Source organism: Sinocyclocheilus rhinocerous, unplaced genomic scaffold (genome assembly GCF_001515625.1).
Source record: "Sinocyclocheilus rhinocerous isolate Xijiao unplaced genomic scaffold, SAMN03320098_v1.1 scaffold757, whole genome shotgun sequence".
NCBI lineage: Eukaryota > Metazoa > Chordata > Actinopteri > Cypriniformes > Cyprinidae > Sinocyclocheilus > Sinocyclocheilus rhinocerous.
The window spans coordinates 1,856,252-1,882,452 of record NW_015662957.1 but is presented as its reverse complement, the minus strand read 5'-3'; the positions used below and the strand labels follow the sequence as shown (position 1 = coordinate 1,882,452).

Here is a 26,201-nt window from a genome sequence, read left to right as displayed (position 1 = left end):
CAACTGTTGACATGCAGGCCAGCTCATCATGTTTCATTTCAAAACACTGGACCAATCAGAAGAAGCAGGGGGCGGGGTGAACATCACTAGTGTGTTATAGAATATCATTAATATAATATAATATATAACCTTCATATTGCATGAATGTCTTCTGTACCTTTGACTCCCTAAAGGAACAGTTCAAATTGATAAAAATTACCATGGTTGTTTAAAAACACCACATTCATCTTGAAAACCGTGGTATGACGGTCAAAAACATCCATCTAGTGCATGTTTAGATAGACCAGCAATTAAAATAGCAGTGCAAAACGAAAAACATTCTGTGTGAATGTCCCCTTATTGGAAGCTGAAAGCATTTTTTTTAAATTACCCAAACTGAACATGTATGGGGCAAGGGATGTGTAGAGCTTTGTGAATGGTGGGCGTTCGTTCGGCGGGCACCGATTCCATGAGGGCCTCATTTCCTACTATAAGTGGCAGGCAGCCAGATGGGGCTATAGAATAGTCAAAAGAACAGAAGGAGAGAGAGAGAGAGACTCCTCTCTTCCTGTCTTTAGCGATGACTAAAGTGTTCTGACTAGGCCACGGTGCACAGCACTGATGGCAATATCTGTCACTCCCTCCCATCTTATCTTGTGTCCTCCCCCCCCCATTCTCTGCTTGCCCCGAGGCTATGTGAAATGAGACACAGCGCAACCAAACAACAGCTTTACTCTTAAAACTTTCCCAGACTCTCCGGCTCTTTGATGTGCATGTCAGCGACCATCATACGCGCTTCCCGCTCCTGCCTGCGTGCACCGAACACGCTCTTCACCCCTGTCGCCAGGGACGACCAGAGGAAATTTACATGCACATCTTTCCGGCCTGTCAATACAGCGGTCCCCTCGAGGAAGCACAGCTCTGGAGTCAAAAGACTATGTGAGGGCCTAGTATCTCGTCAAAGGAAATGAACACGCAGGGAAGTGACCGCCACTCATTAACGGACAAGAACACTCGGCTACTGTAACAGACGAAGTTGACCTGCCGGATATCAAAGGAGGTGTTTGAGGGAGAGAAAATAAACAGCAGAGAGAACGTGCGTTGCGAGCCTCGAGTCCACTGGGGCAACGGCAGCGGCAACAGTCTGGCTCGCACCACTGTGACAGGCGAACATGTCAGGACTTTCCACTGTGAAGTCTCATTATTTTAACACACAGAGACAATGGGACTGTTTACATCGCCTTCCCTGTCTGATCTCTTCCTCTCTTTATCTCCTCTCGTCCCCCCAGCATCCCTAAAGACCCCAAACTGGCCAACACAGGGACAAAGAAAAAGAGATGGCGAGAAGAAAGAAGATTGGGAAAAGGGAGATAGAGGAGGGGAGGGGAGGGAGCCTCTTTTTGATGTCTTTGCTTGTATCCAAGAAACAAAAGCTTCTAATTGTAAATGAGCTAATTAAGTAAACCACTAACGAAGCGTGAAAACAATTTGCTTGACCCAGCAGTGGAGCGCTCAGGGATGGAGAGGCGGAATTATGGGAGCGGGGAGCTAATCGGCCTCTGACAGTATTGAAGAGTTGTGGGCAGCTACCTGATCAGACACACACACACACACACACACACACACACACACACTCTTTTCCTCTACTACACAGGACGGGTCAACAGGAAGGGAACAGAACATCTGTCTCTATGGTTACAAGTGGTGCAAGTGTGAACTAGCTTCCTGTGCAAAAGTATTAAGCTGAACCTTTACCATACAGTTCATTTCTGGAATTTTGCACACTGTCACCATCTGAATTCAGAAATGAACAGACCCAAAAGGAATCAAAGTTAGTGTACCTTTTGTTTAATTTTAGTCTATCAACACTTTAGTGTAAAAAAAGTTTAATTAATACGTAAAATTAGTATTAATAGTATTAGTATACAAAAAAAAGGTCTACAATACACACTCACATTAGAGATAACTTTTTCCAGGCTAAAAATCAATGTTGTGCACCTGGAATCTATTAATAAAGAAACACAGTGATGTAAAATGATAAAATGATTTTAAACATTTAGCCGTATACTGTACACCAGTGGTGGGCCGTCAGGGCCAGCAAAGCCTTCTCTGCTGGCCTAAACACTATCAGAATCACTGATTTAGTTTTAATATATTTTTCCATGAATGTGTATTAAATTATTTCCAATAGTCTATTCTCTTCAGTTCATAGCTTTTCTCTTGGTTGCACTGCTTCCAGCAGTGTATGTTTATATTAGAGCTTTTATCCAATCATATTTCAGCAATCGTGTTGCCAGGGTCAAAGAAATCTGCATTGAGGCCTTCAGAATTATCAGTGTGGGAAAATGTAGTCTATAATCAAGGTCATCTAGCCAGGGGCACCACAAAAGTTTCTGGGCCCCGCGCCATTTTATATATATATATATATATATATATATATATATGTATACATGTATATATATATCTCTAGTTTACTCTGATTGTGTTCTATGACTGTGAAATACCTGTCTATCAAGCGTTAGCTCTCTTTTTTCATACACGAGTACAGTCCCACAGCACTGGTGAATGTCTCACGCTCTCTCCAGCAATAACCTTGCACCCCCCACCTCTCTGTGGAATTCATTCGTCTCTGGTCTGTTCAAACATCACACCTGAACACAGCTGTCAGTCGCCCGGCTTTCTTATTGCCTGTCCTCTCATCCCCACATTTACTTCAGAGCAAGAGGCCTTTAGTTTACAAGTGATCAGCAAGCTCATCGGAAAAAGGATGAATGCACACTGACAGAGGGAAATGCTAACAGCCACAGACTTGTTTTGCGGGACACAGCAGGTAATGATGAATGCTCTGCTGCCCAGTGGGGGGTTTTACATGAGTTACGAGGTTTGACATGAATGTACCACATTACATGCTTGTGAAGTAGAATTTGACGGACAGCTGTCACTCACTTGATGAACTGGCCCATGTCCTCGCACAGCGCTTCGCAGCCAGGCCACTTGCATTCGCCGTGTCCATAGAGTGGGTGAGAGGCCGTGTGTTCCTCGTGAGTCGAGCTGAAAGAGACAAAAAAGATTTGATTAGTCAAACTATAAATGATGTCACACTGAACTCCAGTCTTCATAGTCACATGATCCTTCTGAAATCATTTTAATAGCTGATTTGTTGCTCAAAAAATGTCTTATTATCAATGTTGAAAACAGTTGCGCTGCTTAATACTTTTGTGGAAACTGTTAAATATATTTTTTCTTTAAAATCATTTAAACACCTGCTTTCTTAATCAAAACAACCCATTGGGGTCAATATCAATTTTTTTTCAGGCAGTCGGCATGGTAGCCTCACACATGCAACCAATACAAAGCAATGAAGCAATGGAAACAGTCTCGAACATTCCCTGTCTGGGAAAGCCGATATAGCTTTGAGCCAGTCCTTCAGGAAGCTTCGAACAAATCTAGCTCAAGAGGATCTGGTAAATGTAAAAAATGACAGCTTTTCCATAATTGTGACTGACAGGCTTCCAATAGTAAGTGCGTATCATTGTATTAGCATCTTGTACTACGACGCAGGTTCAAATGTCCTTAGATGCAGCCAGGAACAACAAGCCGCCATCTAATTACAAACGAACGTGGATGATATTCAGATGTTTCTCGTAACGGCGGGAGCACGGATAAGGTGGCTGCTGATGTGCTGACAGGGCCTGCTGGTGGGGCCTGGGGATAAATGCTACAGTCTTGTTTCTTTTGAGATATAGCCACTGTGTGCTCTGTGGCTGAGAAGTCTGGTTCGGGTCTCTCCGGCCCCGGCTTCTGTAGAGACCCATAACGGATCAGCCTCGAACCCCCGCCAGCAGTCTCATCCAGCAATTTTTCATTTCGGGCCTGGCCAACCGCCACGGGCTAGCATGTAGCTTGTTTTTTTTTGTGAGGGCAGGGACCACAGAATCCTTCGTCATGTGTCTGGCTGCTGCTAAGCATGGGCAGGGGGCTAAAGGGGGGGAGCGCGGCTTGTGGCGGTTGAAGGCCTGGGGAACTCTTCCCAATTCCACATCAGAGTACTGCTTAATATAAAGCAGCTTGCTAGCAGATGAGGCCCTCCTGATGCGGCGCACACACACGCTCCCTCCTCCTCTTCATCAGATGTGCTGGCAGTGGACGGCCCACGCAATTCAGAAGCTGCTCGAGCGCTAGACATTACAAACTACTGGCAACCACACTGTCCACATGTGCCATGCATTAGCCTCACCGCACAGTTTTTCTTTCCTTTTGAGTTGCGTGTATGTGTGTGTTTGTGTGTAAATGTGTTAGGCCAAGTCAGGGAGAACAGTGTTAGAAGAAAACATGATGGAAGGCGAGCTTTTCTTTCTGTTTAGCCATGTCCGTGTAGCATGACAGGGTGGGGTGTGTGTTAGTGCTGCTGGTGTGTGTGGGTTTATTTAGCTGTAGTTTGGAGGCCCCACCAGTGGAAAAATGGCCATATTACATAAAAGATCCACAGAACTGCTATAAACGTCACACTGCAGCACGATTTAAGTGAACTGCAAAAGTTCATTAAAAACTTGATTAAAAACAGAAATGTTGATAAAAAACCTTTTGCTGTTTGGAGATTTTATTTATATATTTATGCAATCTATTCATAAATGAACTAATAAATATTACATTTTACTTTATGCTTTATTACATTTATATTTAATTTAATTTTATTTGACATTTTACTTAATTACACACACACACATACATATATATATATATATATGTCTTAGTGTGTATGTATAAAGGGGGGCTGGCCCTGTGAAGGTTTGATAAATTACTTTTATATAACAACAATAGCAGTCTGAGGAATGTCCTCATTTAGATGGATAGGTAACCTTGTGTATATTTACATAAGTGTGTTTGTTACTCACTGGGTGCTCTGCAGGGGAGCGCCTTTGGAATAAGGCGTGAGATGCTCATCACTGGACTCCTTGGTGAAGGAGGAGATCCACTCAAAGAGTCTTGCTCTTAAGAATGGAAAGAAGGCTTGAGTACCCAGTAGGACCACTTCTCTCTCTCTTTCTCTCTCAAACACACACACGGCTGCTCACCTCTCAATGAAATTATCACAGTACACCTTCACCCACTCCACACACACACACTCATGCTGAACTGGCACAGGGGCGTCAGTCATGCTGAGGGCATGCTATGTTCTGAGGAACTCACACGAGCACCAAATATCAAATGAACCCAGGCATTTTACGTCAGCTCATCAAACGGCAACTGATGACAGAAACCTTGAAATACGACATGCGTGACAAAAAGATCTCTTTATGAAATCTGTCATGTAGCAGTTATTACATTAACATTAAAATACATTAGCATAGCTATAGCACTTTTTTGTTTGCTTATTTTCAATATACTGTTAGTTGTTACTTATTAGCTGTTTGTAGTTGCAACCCATGCACAGATTTTAGTACCTGCCTGCTGCAGATGATTTGATTAAATAAATATACATACAATATATAACACACACACACACACATATATACTTATGCATTTTTTCCCCCTTCATATTCTTGACTTATGTCGTTGATTATAAAAAAAAAATTATCAGGTGGACTACAAAGCATGCTTGTGCATTTTCCACTGACCTGTCTCTCTTTGGAGTGTGCACAGAGTTCTGTCCATTTGGCAAAGTATGATGGGGGATCTGAGGTGAGACCTTGGAGGCCGAGTATGAGGTAGTGTTGGAGCTGTTGGTGGTCAGATCGAGGCCCTCATGTTTCATGACCTCCTCTGTGCTCTGAACACCGGCCACGTCCTTCCACAACTGCTGCAGGTCAGTGGGGCACATGGCTGAGATGGGCAGAAAGCAAGCGAAAGATTACTACAAACTATAAATCATTATTAATTACCATAAACCATAATGTTCTTAGACAGAAAAGAAAAAGTTACCACCTTTAGCAAACTATAAGTGCTATAATCCATCAACTCCATTGAAACACAAGCACAAAAAGGTGCTTTAAAAGCCCTGGGTCAACAACAGGTGCCATATGATGAAACCTTCTCTAGACAGAGAGTTTTTCAGCATGTTTATTAGTTTTTCTCTTCTTTGTTGTGCTGAAGACTATAAGCCCAGTGTTGAATGACGAGAGCTCCTTCGGAAAGCATCCAAACCTGCATCTCTCTCTATCACACCTCCAAAGCCCACCCCTCCACCTCACCACATCTTGAACAGTGGCCAGCTGGCAGTGCATCTCACCCCAGAGATCTCAAAGCCTGGCAATGTGCTGACATTAGTGTGGCAAACCATAAAACACCAGGCACACACCTCGCCACACTTTACTACAGGAGGGGGGCATGCCAGCAGGACTTGTTAAGTTCACAGAACAGCAGAAGGAGGGACCCATCCAAATCGGATGAAGCAAATGGCTAATTTCAGCGTGTTTTTGTTATCTTTCAACATCTCTGCGAATCCCCCTGGCTACCTCTATTTGTAATTATCACCGTCCCGACCGGCACTGCAACTCACTGGGTGAATTAATCTTGGCGAGATGCTCTCTTGGCATTTTTTTTGGGTTTTATTTTCCCCTCAAACTTGCTGAATTCGGGATTGTATTTTGTCTCTTGGAAAGGCAGAGGGGGTCTAAGTTGGGAGGGAGATTTGAGCGTGTAAAAAAAGTGGAGAAGAAGGGGGGCTGCCCAAGCTCGTCTGGCGCACACTGTTCCCGAAAAGTCACAGCCTGCTACGCTATCTCACATGGCAAAGACTTAATAGCAATCTAAATATTATGTCTGGTCCGCCAGCATTCTTGTCCCGGACCCCGCCAAAACAAAACTCCTCGCCTGGCCTGGCTCTCTTCATCCCCCCACCTCCCTCTCTTCCCAGCAGGCCTGGGGCCAGGGAAATGATGTATGGCCACACTTGCAGCTACAGGCTGTTGTTCACTAGTCACAGACAACCTGACAGAGCACCAAAGGGCCACGGATGTATTTTAACCCTGCAAATAACCGAGCCAGCTCGGTGGCGTGGCGCTGTTGCCTTAGATGGGGGAAGGGAGGTGATTTCTGCAAGTTTCTACTTTTGTGAAAAAACAGCCAGAACATAGGAAGTGGAAGGGAGGACGCAGGGTGGAGATGGAGCGGTTTACCTACAGTGAAGTGTTTTTGTATCTCATTTTCTTCCAAACACACACAACACAGTTGCACACACACAGGGGCAGGTGAGGCGTTTCCCACTGTGGTTGGCCACACACTCTCTATTTCTCACACACACATTTCACAGAAAACCAACCTCAGCTTTCCACACAAGTGTGTGCTCCTGAAATAGTTTAATATTTAACATTTAATAGTTGGTTTATTGAAGCTGATGTGTATCATGACGTTAAAACTTTACTTAATGTGCAGAGACTATGAGTAAACCATTCTAAGGTCGATTTCTCTGACATGTATAAACACTGTGGTGTTTTCAAAACATCACTGTTAGTCTTAGCAGCCTGGCATAGCAACACAGTCTCAACCAATAGTGTGAGTTTGGGGTGGGGCTAACAGTTTTCGACCAATGGCAGACAAGTGTTAGGGAAACCTGCTTGGAAACAGACATTATTTTTGAAATTCTTCTTGATGCAGAATAAGTCATCTTCAAATTTAAAGGAGAACTGTGGAATCTCCGCAGAACTTAAATTATATGCACTACTGTTCAAAGTGAGGTCAGTAAGACAGCATTTATCTATTTCAGGGGTCGGCAACCCGTGGCTTCCGAGCGGTATGTGGCTCTTTCATCCCTCTGCGGTGGCTCCCCGTAGCATGGGTGTACAATACGTGGGGGAGGTGTCCCCCCGACATTTAATAAAACCTAAACTCTTCCCATGCACTTTTTTTTCTCGGACTAGTGTGTTCACGTAGAGGTTTTCAAGGGCCAATGTGAATAAATCTAGATTTAAATTAAAAGAGACAAGATAGTCATGTCGTTTTGGATACGTTTTATTCGTATCCAAAACGATGTGAACATCACGGAGCGCTGAACACTCTCATGCGTGTATGTTTCATTCATACTCGAAGCCGGAGGGCGCTCTCATGCAGAAAGTCCAAAACGGACTCATATGATAGAAGTAATAATAACTTTTGACATGCCAGGAAATCCCTAATATGGACAAAGGCATCCCGCTATCGCTGTATCTAAGTTGAATAACAAGCATAAACCTTAACTGATGAAACGTGAAGACAATAAACGATTGCGACAATATATGGTTTATGTTTGTTTTTCAAGTCTTCTCCAGGTGTATGAATGTTAAGGTGCTAACTGACATAGCATTTATTACAGTGCAGAAGCTATAAAATATATTTTCTGCCTTATTCTTTGATAAAAATGGAAAAATGTTTGTAGTATATAAACTATTATACTGATTATACAATCATAACTATAAAATTGTCATTAGTAATATATATCAAAAATATTATAGAAGACAAATTATTGGTTATTGTCCAGGAGTGTATTTTATTTCTTAGCCACTTAAAATTTTTGTCAATTAGACATACATAAATAAATATTATAATTATTATTATTACTACATTTGACATTTCTGCCCCCCTCACTTCCGAAATGATTGCTACTCCCCTGCTACTCCCCTGCATATTGAACTTTAGCTATATGCCGTGCTATCTTTATTTGGGGATCAACTACTTTGTGGCTCCACGTGAATTTTATTCAGTGGGAAAGGGGCCAAAATGGCTCTTTTGCAGACCCCTGATCTATTTTAAAATACAGTAAAAACAGTAATATTGTGAAATGTTATGACAAACTAAAATAACTTTTTCTATTTTAATATATTTTATAGGTAGTTTATTCCTTGTGACAGCAAAGCAAAATTTTCAAAATATGCTGATTTGGTGCTTAAGATACATTTCTTTTCAGGATTCTTTGATGAAAGTTTAAAAGAACTGTATTTATTTGAAACAGAAATGTTTTGTTAATTGCCATTTTGTAATCTGTCGTTTTTTTATTTTTATTTAATGCATCCTTCTGGATAAATTTTATTATTATTTTTTTTTAATCTTACGGACCCCAAATTTTTGAATAGTAGTATATATAAAATATAAGCATTTATGCTACTCTTTCACTACAGATCAGACTACATTACACTTTCTGATTATCATCTACATTTGATTAATATTCATAAGTAGATGGCCGATGAGGCTGCTCACAAGGCAACATTACAAATTCCCCTTTGGTTTCTGATGTCTGCCCCCCCTTCTAACTACATGCATCACAAATCCTGAAAAAAACTGAAGAAAAGTTTGGCACGGTGATCACAAAGCATTAAGCCGAGTCCGACAGAACTGGTTGCGCCCTTTGGACAGAAATTAAAATGACTTACTGTAACTGTTAAGTGAATCTTACAAAGAAACAAAAGTCATCCCGACTAGCAGTCTGTCTAATGCTTGGGTTCGAAACTCTAGCCTTTCTGCGGGAATGACTGGGCATGCCAAACAAACACGAAAACAACAACAACAGCGGTTGGCGCCACAAATGGATCAGAGAACAAATCCTTTTCAGCAGCAGCTACAGCCAAGCATGACTAGCCAGAAGAATGTGCATGGTTGGCTGGCCAGTCATAATGGAGGACTTCTTTTCAGAGAGGGATTGCGGGGAAATTCCGTGATTCTACTCTGTAGCAGGATTTGTTGAAGGGATTCCAAGAGCCCAGAGTTTATTGTTCTTCAGACCCCTTGAAACAATGCAATAAGCAATGGGGGTGGGTGTGAGGGTCTACGGCAGAAAGATGCCAAAGCCAAAAGTTTACAGCTGTCACGAAAAATTATTTTCATCAATCTGTGAACCTTCCTCTGCCTTATTCCTGGCTCTCTCCCTCTCTTTTTTTCCAAAAGACTACTTTTCTAAAAGCAGCCGTGTGCATGTGTGTGTGTGGCAGGCCCATTCAGGATTCCGGATGATGAGTCTATGTTTTCTTAAGACTGAAATAATCAGAGATGTCAAGAGCAATGGGTGAGAATGAGAGTCAAGCTCATAAAAGACTGGGATAATTTTGGAGGCCCTATCGGCAAGAGTGGCAGGGATTTCGGCATGGAAACTGGAGTCGGTTCCCTGTTTGTTCTGTCCTGTTGAGGCTCTTGCAATGTTACGACCGCTGTGGAACCTGTAAAAGTTGATGTGTCTAATTTTGGCGAATGGTGGCCAGTTTGCAGTCAGGATCCATTACTGGTAGAGTCCCTTTCACATAACAAGGAAAAATTGAAAAAATACATTCAAAAATTATCCAAAACCTCCATTTCCTTCTGTAGGATAAGTGCGTCTGGAGCGTGTAGAACTCATGGGCGCACACACACATAAGCCCCCTCCCTGCCTCTGCACAAAGCCCGGTGAATTTTGTGGCATATTTTACCTATTATCCAAATGAATGCCTTCCACAAAACCAACAATCAAGCTTTGCTTTTATCTCTTTATAAGCTGATTAAGTTAACAAGCTTCACATGTAGCTCTATGGACATGGCTGTAGTTAGTCTCCGGGGGGCTCCATCCCGCTCTAATAGATTGAGATGATAGCTCATTGCCAAATTTTGGAGGAAGACGAATAAGGGATTCATTTTACAGCCAGCTTTATTAGCATTCAACATTGTGCGTATAGTAGTGGGGCAATCTGAGATTGTGTGTGTATGTGTGTGTGTGCATGTGTGTGTGGTTGGGGCTGACTAAGGAAGAATAAGTGGGCGGCGGACGAAGGTCTGGCCTCAGCCTGAGACCGCCATCTGGTCCTGGGCTACATGTATGAACACAGATGCTGCATTTATTTAGCACGCTGCATTTCCTCCAGAGCTCCACTTTCCATTAATAGGCATCACTAAAGAAGCGAAACAGACACTCTGTGGTGTTTTTCTGGCTGTTGAGAACAAGAGGAGAGCTGTGAAAGAGACAGACCACCAGGTTGAGAGGCCTGTGGTTGTAGCACCTCAACCTGGTGCTAGACGGAGTCAGATGTTTGTGGTTAATATTGACGAGCTAATGGAGCTGGGGAAGAGTTTTTCACCTTTAAAGATATACATTAATTCAAGTAAGTATCTGCAATAAAAATGTCTGACAAAAATATTAAATTCATTAAAATCCCCTTACTTTCACAGTAAATACTACAATAGATGAATGACTTGAATAGTTTGACATTCTGCAATTTTGGTATGTTACTTTGACTTGTTTCTACTTTCATTCAACTAAGGTGTAAAATTGACATTCACCAATTCTTAAGTTATTAATTAGTCGTTGACTTGTTTTTTAGTTGGAATGTTCAAAATTTCAAAATAAATAAATAAAATACTTGTTTTCATCTAAAATATAAGAGTATTTTGTCTAATTAAACAAGTATGTTCCCACTTGTTTACATTATAAACAAGATAAACAAAAATCTGCCAGTGCAGCAATACAAAATACATCTCATGAACAAGTCTTATTATTTTATGCAGTGTTGATAGCTAAAACCTTTAAAAACGTATAAAAATATTAAAAAAGAAAGAAATGAGTTTACACACAAGCACTTCAATTAATAACTGGAAATCAATCAAATCTAAAAATGAACTAAATCTGGAAGAAAAATTAAAGTTAAATAGCCTAAACAGTAATATTAAGAAAACTAATATAAATGACAAAAGCAGACAAAAAAATTACTAAAACTAAACTAAAATTAAAATGAAAACTGAAAATATAAAAATAAAGCTAATATAAAATATTAATTAAAAGTATGATAGTATAGCAGTGTTAATTTCGTTGATGAATAATTTGTCATAATTTTCGTAAACAAAATTTTTTTCACCGACGACAAGACGATAACGAACTATAACTCTTTTTGAATGACAAACACTATGATGAAAATCTATTGACATTTTCGTCAACGAATAAAAACGAGACGAAAATGTTAGGGAGGGAAGATTTGGGAAGATATTCCTTCAGAACGAATCTGCTGCATAGTTACGAGGTAAGATGCATACATACAAACCGGCGGGACATAAGCTAAAATACATTTGCTGCACATCTCATAAAACGTTCAAAAATGTCAATATGTGGGAGTAAGAGATGAGCAGACATATAGATAAATCTGACGACGCAAGTGAGAACTCATTTCAGTCCGGTTTTCTGAGCGCAGACACTGAAGCATACACACACAGAAAGCGCGTCTCAGACACAGCGCAGTTAAATCGGTGTCTATCATGATAAAACCTTAATATCAAACCTATATAATGAGTTCGGAAATTTTAGAGAAATGCATAATAAATGCATTACACTGTAACTAAACCCATTAGATTTTAGCCGACTAAATTTACTGTAAATTTAGTCGACTAAAATCTTATGATATTTAGTCGACTAAAACTAGACTAAAACTAAAAACAATTCAGATGACTAAAATGTGACTAAAACTAAATGGCATTTTAGTCAAAAGACTATGACTAAAACTAAATCAAAATTTGCTGTCAAAATTAACACTGTAGTACAGAAATAATACTATAATATCATAGGGCAGCATCTGTAGCCTTACAGACGTCTACTGAAACTCAATCTCGGCAGATGCAGTATATCATCCACATACTGCATCACAAAGAGTATTCGGATCATTTTACTCATTTGCAGGAAAACTGAATTCCGAGCCGTGTTTCACAGATAAGTATGCATACTGTGTGTGATTGCATTGTTATGTGTACCTTGGTGCAGGCTCTGAATGGGTACTGCTCCTTGGCCCGGCTGTAGGTTCACCAGGCCCTGTCTTTGTAGATTTAGAATGTGTTGCTGCTGTAGTTGTTGCATCTGGATCAGCTGCTGCTGGAAAGCCAGCTGTTTATTCCCCAACTGCTGCTGCTGAGAACGAGAGAGAGAGAGAGAGAGAGAGAAGCATGTTACACAACAAAACAAACGGATGGGAAAAGTGAGAGGAAGAGACTTGGAGAGCTTCAGGATGGAGAGGGCGGGAAAGACGAGACATTCATTGGCTTTTATACGCCTTCAACCTCGTCCAGGACATGTTTAGATAGGACATATCCTGGAATAGAGATATTTTCCCCTCCAATCACCAAAGCACTTCCTGTGGAGGTAGACAACTAGCAGACAACAAAAAGAGAAATGCTTAATAAATGCATTACACTGTAACTAAACCCATTAGATTTTAGCCGACTAAATTTACTGTAAATTTAGTCGACTAAAATCTTATGATATTTAGTCGACTAAAACTAGACTAAAACTAAAAACAATTCAGATGACTAAAATGTGACTAAAACTAAATGGCATTTTAGTCAAAAGACTATGACTAAAACTAAATCAAAATTTGCTGTCAAAATTAACACTGTAGTACAGAAATAATACTATAATATCATAGGGCAGCATCTGTAGCCTTACAGACGTCTACTGAAACTCAATCTCGGCAGATGCAGTATATCATCCACATACTGCATCACAAAGAGTATTCGGATCATTTTACTCATTTGCAGGAAAACTGAATTCCGAGCCGTGTTTCACAGATAAGTATGCATACTGTGTGTGATTGCATTGTTATGTGTACCTTGGTGCAGGCTCTGAATGGGTACTGCTCCTTGGCCCGGCTGTAGGTTCACCAGGCCCTGTCTTTGTAGATTTAGAATGTGTTGCTGCTGTAGTTGTTGCATCTGGATCAGCTGCTGCTGGAAAGCCAGCTGTTTATTCCCCAACTGCTGCTGCTGAGAACGAGAGAGAGAGAGAGAGAGAGAGAGAAGCATGTTACACAACAAAACAAACGGATGGGAAAAGTGAGAGGAAGAGACTTGGAGAGCTTCAGGATGGAGAGGGCGGGAAAGACGAGACATTCATTGGCTTTTATACGCCTTCAACCTCGTCCAGGACATGTTTAGATAGGACATATCCTGGAATAGAGATATTTTCCCCTCCAATCACCAAAGCACTTCCTGTGGAGGTAGACAACTAGCAGACAACAAAACGCTGAGACTTGGTTCAAAGTGTCGAAGTGCATTGTGAAGCCTCATGCATTAGGAGATAACGCATTAATCTGGGAGTGACAGTTCCATGTGGTCTAGGACCGACACCAAAGACAAGCTCACAAACACGCTCATTCATTCCTGCATGTAGCAATCTGTTAGCATGCGGTTGGCGCGCAATTAACACGGCAATAAACAGTGACTAACAACATCTGTGCACAATGTTAAGAACAGTTCCAGATTATATGACATCAGATGTTTATCATTTTACGATAAGGATTGGTATTTTTCACTATGCATGAAATGTGCTTTGTGAAACCTGAGAAGCATGACTCCAAACCCCTTTTTCACTGTTTCATAAACAGGTCTCAATGTGTGTGGATAGTCATCATTCACCTATCAAGAGATTTATTTTTGTTCCAGCCGACTTCTGGTGACGTTTAACAAAGAGATGAAAATTAGCAAACCGTTTTATAAGCACAGTGTATTCCAAGACTAGCCCTAAACTTGTATAAAAACATGACATGAGTGAGAAAAATCCCTCAGAACTTCAGCCAGAGGTGGGAAGGAACATAAAAAAGGGCCAAGGTGGAAAAAACTCAACCAATGACATTTTGGGAGGTGGGGCTGGGGCGACACTACCGTTCAAAAGTTTGGGGATAGAACGATTTTTTAGTTTTTGAAAGAAATGCTTTACATTTCTCAAAAGTGACGGACATTTACAAAAGATTTCTATTTTACATAAATGCTGTTGTTTTGAACTTTCTATTTAACAGCAAATACTGAGAAAAATGTATCATGGTTTCCACAAAAATATATTAAGCAGCACAACTGTTTTCAACATTGATTATAGTAAGAAACGTTTATTGATCACCAAATCAGTATATTAGAATGATTTCTGAAGGATCATGTGACACTGAGGACTGGAGTAATGGCTGCTGAAAATTCAGCTTCATCATCACAGGAACAAATTACATTTGGAAAAACATTAATAAATCTTACAGAACTTTTGAATAAAAGTGTACCTATTTTTTTGGCCAATGGCGTACCTTGTTCAAAGTATGCATGATACATTTCACCTTTAAAACAATAAAGCAACCAGTTCACACTCATTTCTACAGCAGAGAGGTACAGATTTGGAGAGCTCTGTGTGTGTGTGTGTGTGTGTGTGTGTGTGTAAGGGTAAGGGTGAGTGCTATGGAATACATGGCATGTGCCGATAAGGTCAGTTGGTGTCGTGGTGATAAATGTCCTCCTTCCTGAACTGGCCTGAGTCAAACCACTGTTCCCAGCGACACACTTTTTGATGTTCCCTCAATGAGAGATGGGCCTTATCTCCTTTGAGATAACGGTGCAAAAAAAAGTGGAGGGGAGAGAAAAAAAATGTTGAAGGAGGGAAGGAAAATAAAAAAAGAAAAATAATTAAAGGTAGTTTCTTAATCTCACTGTCAGAGAAGTGTTTGAGGCCCCCGCCTGGGGCACAAGGCCCCATGGGAAAGGGCCACATGGGTCAACACCAACAGAGAAGAAAGAAAACACAAGCTCTTTCCAAAACCTAGTGAGCTGCTTTGTTCCCTACATAAGCAACTGTCTTCAAAAAGCAGCATCCTAACAATCACAAATCTGTATAAATGAACAATTTGAAAAAGGCAACAACTCAAATAGTGCTTTGCCTTTGCACAAGAGAATCAACAGACAACTGATTTCTATAGTCTGACATCAACAAGCTGCTAAGCTAACAGCACAATACTCTAATAAGAACCAAAATACATTGCACACATAAATAGTACTAAAATAAATTACACTGAATTTTTTTTTATTTTATATTTTTCACTACTTAATGAATATTTACAATTATTTATAAATGGTAGCATAATTAAGTTTAAGTTTGGTCTTTTTTGTAACTATGTTGGGAGATCACTAGAAATTTGGAACAGAGTGACTGTCACAAAGTCTTAAGAACAAAGTTATGATTTTTTTTCTCAAAAATATTTCTTGAGAATGTTAACTTTTTCCTTAATATTGTTCTATAGACAAAATTTAAATGCAAATGACCTCTTAAAGTGATAGTTTACCCAAAAATGAAAATTATGTCATTAATAACTCACCCTCATGTCATTCCAAACCCAAAAGACCACAAATTAAGATATTTTTGATGAAATCCGAGAGCTTTCTGACCCTCCATAGACATACCCACCATATATAGTTAGGATGACCTTCAACTTGTCTTAAATCACCAAAGTTAAGATATTGAATTAATTTATTGGGTTGTTTAAAATATTAAGCAATGCAGCAACACACTAGCTATGTATGATACATATTACTATTACTAGGGATCAATTGCTCTGAGGTGACAAAAACTGAATGATAATGTAAACAATGATCTATCATGATTATGCACGTTAATTTGAAATTCAGTAACAACTTTACAAAAACAACTCAAATAGGGACCTTGCTTTTAATTTTATACTTGCAACCTAATTTTTGGGTGCACACATAAGAGAGCCAAAAAAGAACACACATACATACAAAAATAGAAAATATCTGAGGATGTCAAGTGCAATTCTTGAGAATTTTCTGAACTTTTTTTCTGTCTTGAATCCAGCCCCAGCTCTCTGTGGAGGGCCGTACTTGTTCTCTTCCCTACATTTTGAGAATGACAGATTCGATAAAAGAGCTAGCAGAGAACCTTCAGTTAACACGCAACCGAAAGAAGTGAGGTAACGCCAATATTCAGCATGTCTATCCCTCTTCCCTTCCTCCTCCTCTTCATCCCTGTCTTCTCTCCTTTCTCTTGCTCTCCCTGTTAGGATCCCATGGGACACAGTTCAAGTTCTTTAACACATTGTGTCTGCACGCTGTTTACATTAGATGCAGTTGAGTGGCTAAAGCTAGCGGAGTAACAGGCCTGTCAGCTTGATTTATGAGCACATCAAACAGAGTTTGGGCACGCCAGGCCCGACTGACAGCGCTACTTCATTAGGCTGACTCCAGGGTGACTCCACAGCTCAACCGTCAAACTGAGAGAGAGAGACAGATAGAGAGAGCGGGTGAAACAATAAAAAACAGAAAAAGAGCAAAAGTCGGGACTGATGATGCAAAAATGTGTGTGGCAACCATCTCTCCCTTTCTTCTTTCTGTCTATCTCACCTCTCAACCTGCTCGTGCTGACTGGCAGCGATATGGGCGGCAATTAAAGCGTCTTTTACTGAGCGAGAGCATATTACGTGTCATCTCTCCATCTTCAACTGCTTTACAAAAACAAAGTCCTGAGAGTTTGAGTTTCCAATTTCGATCACAGATTATATGAACAGGCCACTTGCCATGACTGTTGAAACTTTCTGCTAATGATGACGAATGAAAGGAAAATAAAATATATTGATGAAAAAAATCGAGAAGGTGGCATTATGGCCAGAAATGCAGTTAGCTTCATGGCTTCAAGGGGGCCGTTTTCTGTGCCATGTGGACCAACAGAGGATGAAGGGCTTTAAAAGAGGGCTAGAGGAATGAGAAACACAGCACATACTTGTGTTGCTATCTTCTTTCTTCTCCTCACGCCTGACTGCTTCACTTTTAGTCCAGTGCTGTCAGTGCAATCGTCCCGAGGGGAACACCAATACACAGCAGACAACATGCATGTAAACACACACTCGCACAGATGAAACCTTCAACATGGCCTAATATAGTGCGCTTATATCCGTTTTTCTTTGCATAGATACTCCGGATAGATTCCATTTAACAGTTAACATTCCAAAACTAGGATTGTATGTTAACACTTAAAATGTACTCTATAGTATACAAGCATTTGGAAATGTTTTATTTTATTTTATAAATAAAATAAAATAAAAAAGGATAAAATAAGGAAATACATTTTAATGCAACATTAAAAAAAACAATAAAATAAAAAGTGAAGTAAAATAATTAAAAATAATAAATGCTTTTAATATTAATTGAATTTTAATTTGAGAAAAAGCATTTTTTGTTTTAAAAAGATCTGTAAGTAAAGAATTATATGTGGCAGTACAGCATACTTCTGACCTAAAAATAATTGTGCGGTGGGGCAGCAGACTCACAACATGTCTATGACGTGTTGGCCAAGCACATTAGCATACTTAGCACAGGGCCATATTTTAGGCTGACTAAAGAAGCCCTGAACAAACGTGAGCTGATCCACAGGAAAGAGGAGCTGACCACTGCCCTCCCAATTTAATTTCCCTGCTCTCCTTCCACTCGGAGAGCACACCATCTCCCTAGCTCCAATATTTAATAAGGGAAAATGTCTGAAAAACTCCTGAGGCCTTGAATAAGGTTAGTCACGCTTTTTATACCTTTCCCCTCCCCTCTCACTTTTCAATCTTTTTCCTTTTCTTTTTTCCCTTGGTCTCTGTCACGTTCCTTAACTATCTGTGGAAATGTCAGGATACTGGTCTCATTTAAAGAGTGTGTGCATGTGTGTCACTCTGTGCACGTGTGTTTCGGCCACCTCGTGCATTTGCCACGCATTTGCTCTATCAGTCACGATGCTGTCTAGGGCATATCTAACGGGTCTTAATCCCTCTCCTCCATGGCCTATAGCATCCACCCCCGCTTTCCTCATTCTCTCACCTGCTATGAAGTTAAGAGCTCATTCATTTTCTGATCCTCTCAGTCACAAATACAGAGGACTGCGAACCACACTCAACCATATACAGCTCAGATGAGAATTTGAGGCCTGTTTGCTGATTGCAGTGGAGTTGTTAGTAGAGTCCATAAACTGGACTGTGGATTATTCTCTCATTTAAACCAGGTGAAAGGAGCTAGCTAGTCTCCTAACATACGTAGTGCTGATGTCTGTTTTTGTTGTTTTTTTGGGCACTTTTCAAATGGAATGCGAGCTGGGAGACTAATTAATCCTGCCGAAAACCATCTTAGTCAGGCTTGGAGGCAATCTAGACCATCTTAAACCTGAAGGGCTCACCTCAATCCCACAATTCACTCTTTTCATCTACACAGGCTACTGTACTCTGCATCTTGCTAGCAGCTATGTGCTAATCTCTGCTATTTTGATGGGTTTAGACTCTTTTCAGATCTGTAAACCCTATCTGACTAGGTAAATCAGTTTAGTAAGGTTAGGAGACAAGCTAAACCAATTTAACACCAGCTTGAGGAGGCTGCAGGCTAGCAAGGCTACATAGGCTATCTTTCTAGTAGCCTAACTATGCTAGCAGCTATGTGCTAATCTCTGCTATTTTGATGGTTTTAGACTCTTTTCAGATTTGTAAACCCATCTGACTGACCAGGTACACCATTTTAACACTAGATTAGTAAGTTTAGGAGACAAACTAAACCAGTTTAAAACCAGCTTGTGGAGGCTGCGGCTAGCAAGGCTACACAGGCTATCTTTCTCGTAACTGTGCTAGCAGCTATGTGCTAATGACTGCTATTTGTGGCTTATTTAGATAGGCAGGCTGCAAAACCATCTGATTGACCAGTGGGAATGCTGGAAGACTAAATAGACTATCCTAAACCAGCTTAAAGAAAACTAACTTTCTTTTGTTTTCGGAGAGACGCAAACACAGTCCCCTAGTTTCATTTTACCTGCACAAGCTACTGTAACCTGCATGTTGCTGTGTTGCTAACTGTGTTAGCAACTACGTGCTAATCTCTGCGCTAAGCTGTCTGTTCATTAAGCCCTCATGAAAACTCCTTGATTAAGTTGTATCAGATATATCTCATGCCACTGACACACAAACCACAAAAGTTTGGATTTCATTTGACCGCCAGATTAGCACAGATCTCCTCTCCCGCAGTGCACAGGCAATTACGCCCTCGCCTTTGTTGTGCTGCAGTCTTATCCTCAGTGATCCAACATGATTCCCCCTCACCTTCATTACCCAGATCAGGTCCTTCTCCTTCTCCAGTGCATTAATTGACAATTAAAGAAACTCGTCGGCTCCACCATAGTGGGTTGTAATAGGGATTTTCTACTAGGCTTAGCAAGCGGCGACTTGTAAATGAATACTTAACGAGTATTAGCAGGGAAGCCCTTGGTAAGGTTTGGAGCATGACTTTGGTCAATGGCAGATAAATGAAAATCCATATTCCCCAAACGTCTTAATCCGCATTTCTGAATTGCTTAATACACAAAATGCAATTGAGTGCTTGAGGGAGGAGGAAAAAAAACATGATGGCATCCGTCTCTTTTCCTATTGAGGATTTGATGTAATGCTCAGTGATTACAGAGCCTTTACAAGGTCTTTGCCGTTTCAATGCAGCACAAAATCAGTCATACAATCATCTCACATATGAGAATACAGTTATTTTCAAAGAGCTGGTTTCTGGCTTTCAAGAGGAACTGGCCTCTGCTGTGTGACAAATGATGTGTCAGCCATCTTGAGGATGCTCATCGGGGTGCTATGAGGGTGAAGTACACTGTGAAGTGCACTACAGAGGGAGAGGGCAGGGGGGTCTCACCTCTTTGGCCTGCTTCCCTGCTTGCTGTTGTTGGGTAAGGAGCTGTAGGTGCAACTGCTCCTGTTGCTTCTTGTAGTACTCCTGCAGCTAGACAGAGAGAAAGAGAGAAATGGGTTTTAATGCAATGGACATGTAACACTGCACAGCACTTTAAAAATAAAATAAAACAAAATAAAAAATAAAATAATGCATCAGATTATCCAAGCATAAATCTTACTGTTAACTTATAAAATGTATGCTTAAAAATATTCTTAATTCAAGATATATTGCCTGAAAACAATAATAATACTATAAAATGATTATATTTTATATATTGCTATATAATATAAATAGGGTTGGGTACCGAAACCAGGTACCAATATGGCACCGGTACCTATGTAACTAGCATGTACTAGAACCAAATCAAAACGCAGATTTCGGTGCCTCATTTCAGTGCCATGCCTGAGCGATCGATTGAAATATTTGTCCTCTGGTTCTCCGAAACGGATGTAAGAAGCATCATCACCGGCACCGCACGTGAAAAATAATTTCCCGACTGAGAAAATGCACGTGAACTCAAGTCGGAAAGTGATGGCAGCAGGTAGCCTTCCGTTAACTAAGCTAAACATGCTTAAATTAAAATGCCTAAAGCTAAACTTCCCTTGTATTCACATCTCTAAACCTGTTGTCCAACAAAAGAGAACATTATAACCTTTTTACTCCACAATACCAGTCAAATGCTTCCTTTTGTGATCTGATGTGGCTTCTTGTCACAGAATGAGGCAGAAAATATGTTCCATAGGCTACTTTAAAAAGAATACATCGATTAGTAATGGATTATAAATATACAGTACTTAATTATTATGAAAATACCAGAGATTGCTTGAATAACACAGATAAACTATATTGTCGCAGTTGAGTTTTTATTGTCTTTGTTTTATCATTCAAAACGTTTATATGTTCTGTTTACTCAGTTACAGCTATAATAGCGATGCCTTTATCCCATAGACTGAAAAAAAAACATATAAGGGATTTCCTGGAGGGTCATGAGTTCTGCTACTTCTATGATTGGATATGTGGATTTTCTGTGAGAGGGCACCCTCCGGCGTCCAGTATGAATGAAACCGACATCATGTGTTTATAGTGCTAATGGCCAATCCATAATTTTTGAGGGGATTTTTATTTATTTATTTATTTTAATAAGTATCAGTTCAGGCACCGGAACCGTTTTAAAAGTATCGATGATGATTTTTGGCATAAAAGAAAAATCGATAATTTTGACCCATACAATGTTTTTTTTTTTGGCTATTGCTTTTGTGGTCCAGGGTCACAAATATATGTAGAAATAAAGAGCACTTCAATAAAACCTCAATAACATACACTTTCACAATGACCAGATTCATCTGTATTGCAGAATCTAGTATGAAGGTTAAATGTATTGTATCTTTTCTCTCCATTTTCTTTAGTACTCTACATAAACCTGATAAAGGGCGTTTAAACATCAGTGCTTCTTCTATAAAGAGACACCATGGCACAATAAGTTGCCCAAAACTGTCCTGTGATGCTATTAAACGAGTCACATGATACTGGGCATCCAAGATGAGGTAGTCGGGTGCAAGGAGTTGCATATGTCTAAAGGCATCAAAAAAATGAAAACAGGATAAAACAAGATCAGCTTCTTGCTTAAGGGCTAAAGTGCCTCCATAATAAGGCATATTCATCTTTTTTCAGCATTCCTCTAAAAGGCAGCTTAAACACCTGGCAGGTGGCGTATGAATGTGTCCTATAAATCATCTGTCCACCCTTCTATTGGCGTGGCAAACCTGACAGCGTGAAGACAGTCTTCCTTATTTATGATCGACTGAACTAAAACACACAACACCTGTCTGGGAAAAGGCGCTGGTAAAATTTGCCCTTTGCTTCTAATCTCAGAGCAGTTTTCTTTACCTGCCGAATAACAGTTACGATTAGAACACAGGTGGTAGAAACCAGCCAGAGATCAGCACAAAAAGCCAATTTATGCCTTAAGCATCTGAGAGATCTGAAACACAGACACCTGCCTGATTCCTACACGGATGCTCCTGGCACTATCCTTCAATTATGTGCAGTACGGTTTATTATATACAAAATCATGCCATTGTCAAATGGAAAAGCACCTTTTGTGTTTTTCTTGTTCTGTTTGCTTGCGTGAGGGGTTTGTGTTAAGTTAATAAAGCACAAGAAAGGTGTTTACACACTGGTTACTGATTCAAAGCTCAGCTGAATGGGTCTCTATGTCCTCTACACAAGTAAACATAGACTGTATGTGCTTTATCACTGTGAAACACCTCGCAATGGCACACCTTGCTCTGATTAAAAGCTTTGGGAACAGACTGAAGCATGTGAGAGTCATTGATTTTAAGTGTGCATAGTAGGGTTAGGGGTACGCTTCATTCTTCAGAACAATGAAGGTTATTAGACAAAAACAAGAAACAGGTGTGCGAGGGCAGAAGAGTAGAGATGGGATTAATCATTTACAATTATCAACGACCAATTCTGTGCAAATCTTAAGATTTGTTTTCATTAGTTGCTAAGACAAGCATTACTATTACTTTTTACTTCCCAGGGTTGTTAAACAAGGGTCCATTTAAAATATAAAATCCCTAAAATCAATCAAAATACCTTAGTGACCACATATTGATGTGAATATGAGAAGAAATTCATTTCTTCAGAAGATGCAAAAATTTGTATTAGGAACTCAAATAAGCAGTAAACTTTAATTAGAAGTAACACGCCTTTGATGCTCACTTGAAAACCTGGAAATAATGTTCAAAAATGTTCACTAGAACAAGAAGTAAACTGTATATACATGAGGTTTTCACCTCCAGAGATTTAAAATAATACACTCACCCTTTCCTACATTTGAAAGAGAAAAAATATTACACGAGAAAGGCTTTCAACAAGCTACTCTTTTACTGAGTCCTAAGTGGGACTGGCTCGCACCCACTAACACTGTCATTACACATCTCCAACCGTAGCTCTGGCTAACCGCAGCGGCCACCGCAGACCCACCGCTGTTTGTTTTACTTTCAGATTATTAATTTACCCAGGAAAGCCTATTAAGATTAAAATCTCAGCTTTGCATGGATGACCTATGTGACATGGAAGTGCATGTTGACTGAAGAAGCAGAGCACGGAGGCCCTCGGACACGCAGAGGCTGCGGAGGAGCACCTGGGGGAACGCTGGCTGCAGCTGCTGGAGAAAAGTAGAATAATGATACCCTCATTAACTCCTTATCACACATACTGTTTACAGATGTAATGCGGGCTTACTTAAGGAATGAGGTACTTAACAGTGGGCTACGTACCAATTTACAACACTGTATAACTTTAAAAAGAGAGCGCTGACACAAAATACTTTCAGTGTACTTTTAATGAACTTTTAATATGACGACTCGAGACATGAAAATGTCTTTTTATAGCTATAACGCATGCAGATTTTTCAACCTCAAATTCATTACAAAAAGGCTAACTGGAATATTTGTTCTTTCAATAAATTAATGTCACCTTGCAAGACATTTTCAAACTTATTAAAATTAATTTCTTACAATTTTTAACATAATATTCTAAAATGTTTAACCTAAAATGTTGACCAAAAACTCAAATTATGCATCTCTGGGGTCATATGAAATACACACGACTTTTATGGAGATACCGGAAAGGAAAAAAATAAAATAAAATAAAAAAAGCAGGAAACCCTGTAAATGCATTCAAGTAAATGCATGATGGTTTTTTTTTCTCTTTCAAGTCATTTGTGATTATTGAAAAGTTGTTTTTATTTGTTTTTAATTAGACAGATTCATTAATGAATCATTCATATTGCTCATTAAAACGAACTGATTCAAAAGAACAATTCACTCATAATTCAAACATTTCTCTACACAAGTGCACGAACTGACTGCATATTTTAGAGCAGACTAGAAAAAAAAATGTATACTACATAAAGCACCATTTCCATGGCTTTTCTATTAATTTTAATGAAATAAAATAAAATTAATTTTCATTTTTTCCTTATTCAAACTTCAATGATGTTTCCAGGTTTTCCACTACTGTGGAAACCCTGCACTTCATACCAAAACCAACAGCCCAGATGTTCATCTGACAGAATTACTTTGCAAAAGACAGAAAGCTTTCATTTGATTGGCTGTCTGTCGTCAGAAAACTTCTCTCGGGCTGACCTGAGTGTACACAACTCTAGTCTTAAACGAGCCTTGAACTCACTCATCTCCTGCTGTTTTAACCAGACGAGCGGTTCTACCAAGCAACACTAAAAGTCTGCATTCCCTCTACAAAAGCCATCTCACACCACTGCGTCCATTTGGCTACCTGTCGTCATGCTGCTTTACAGGATATTGAAGGTGAGCTATCTTGTGCCTGCGACGCCGAGCCAAGGCCCTTTCGAACAGAGGAAGTCAGCGAGCCTGCGACGCCGAGCCAAGGCCCTTTCGAACAGAGGAGGCCAGCGAGCCGTAAGGTGTGAAGCGAGACTCCATTTACCACACTAAAGGCGTTTGGCTGGCAATATGTCGCCCGTCTCTCGGTTTAAACTCTCCTCCACGCCTCGCTGCCGCCTGCCTGGCCCCGTTGCCTCTCGCCCACTCATTACCCCTTTAATTCATGCCAATATGAAGCTGAATAGTTGCGGGAATAATTAAAGAATAATTAAGGGTTTTTTAATGATTTGATTCAGTGGGCCCCTTTCACGTTAACTGCATGCCTTGAAAGGCATTCACCTTAAGATTCCCATTATTGTGACCTTGGTTTTACTTAACAGTACAGAGAGGGGATAAAAAAGGAAAAATATATCAGCAGGACTGTAATTAAGGGTTGGAGGGATGTAAAGGTTAACTCACACATGCATAAGTGCACACGTACACATAAAAATGCACTTGCTCTCGCTTTCCTGCGCTTGCGGTCTTTGTATGTAAAATCATATTTGTAAGGGTATTCACATGCAGAAAAAGCCAAAGCCCACTCATTCTCCCACACGCGCTGGGATGAGATCAGGGACGGATTGCTGTACGTGTGTGTTGGAAGGCTCTCTGATTGCTCCATTTGCCGTGCGCAAAAGAGTGAGCATTAAAAGCCACTTCTCACGTGGTTCATCACCACTGCAAACCATTAAACCTACTGGCTTTTACTGGAGATGTAAAACGGCCCATGAACGGTGACTATTTCAATTTCAATATCCTCGTTAAATATAGAATAAAAAAAGAGAGAGAAATAAAGCGGGAGGAGGGGGACAAAGTGCTAAGTTTCTTTCTCAAACAGCTGAATTTTGATTTCTGCGAGCGAGCGACTCTTGATAAATTTGTCAGATCAGCTTGCCGCAATTTATACTCGCCTAAAGCAACCTCCTCCTCCTTACTACTAAATCAATTCTGCTCTCTGTCAAGATCATTTATGCAACAGAAAACCTTTTTACATCTTTTGGCTGTGAAAAATAATCATGTGTTCTCAATTAGGGAGGTTTCAGAGACCTGATTTCTGTGTGAAAAGGTCGAGGGTGCGCAGAGTTTTGGGACGATGTTAAATATTTGAGAGACGCAAGAGAAATGGGGTTGTTTGTTTCTTCATGTCTGCTCAGGGGCCGCACCTCTGGCCTCCAGGCGAGATAGCAGAGGCCGCGCAACTAATAAACAAAGAGAGAGAGAGAGACGGGAAGAGATATGGAAAAGTCTGGCTCAGCAGCTGGGTGAGAAACATTGCCCTCGCTCTAACATAAGCGCTCCCTGACCACCGGCGAGTCGACGTGTAGCGACACCAGCCAAAGGAGGCGTCGCTAACACTAGTATGCTAGTAAATGCTGCTTATAAACGCAA

At 40.3% G+C, this 26,201-nt stretch overlaps 1 protein-coding gene across 2 annotated transcripts in view; it reads right to left on the bottom strand.

The window, feature by feature from the left end:
- LOC107728618 (forkhead box protein P4-like) overlaps window positions 1–26,201 on the bottom strand; it is a 133,729-nt gene that overhangs the window by 21,190 nt on the left and 86,338 nt on the right. The window contains exons 5-9 of one of the 2 annotated variants that reach the window (XM_016538868.1): window positions 20,362–20,448; window positions 13,500–13,650; window positions 5,598–5,802; window positions 4,875–4,970; window positions 2,926–3,030 (exon numbers count right to left, since the gene is read on the bottom strand). In XM_016538868.1, coding sequence (XP_016394354.1) covers window positions 2,926–3,030; window positions 4,875–4,970; window positions 5,598–5,802; window positions 13,500–13,650; window positions 20,362–20,448 — 644 coding nt within the window. Of the gene's footprint in view, window positions 1–2,925; window positions 3,031–4,874; window positions 4,971–5,597; window positions 5,803–13,499; window positions 13,654–20,361; window positions 20,449–26,201 lie in introns of both variants that reach the window. The other variant, XM_016538867.1, reaches the window with a different exon arrangement.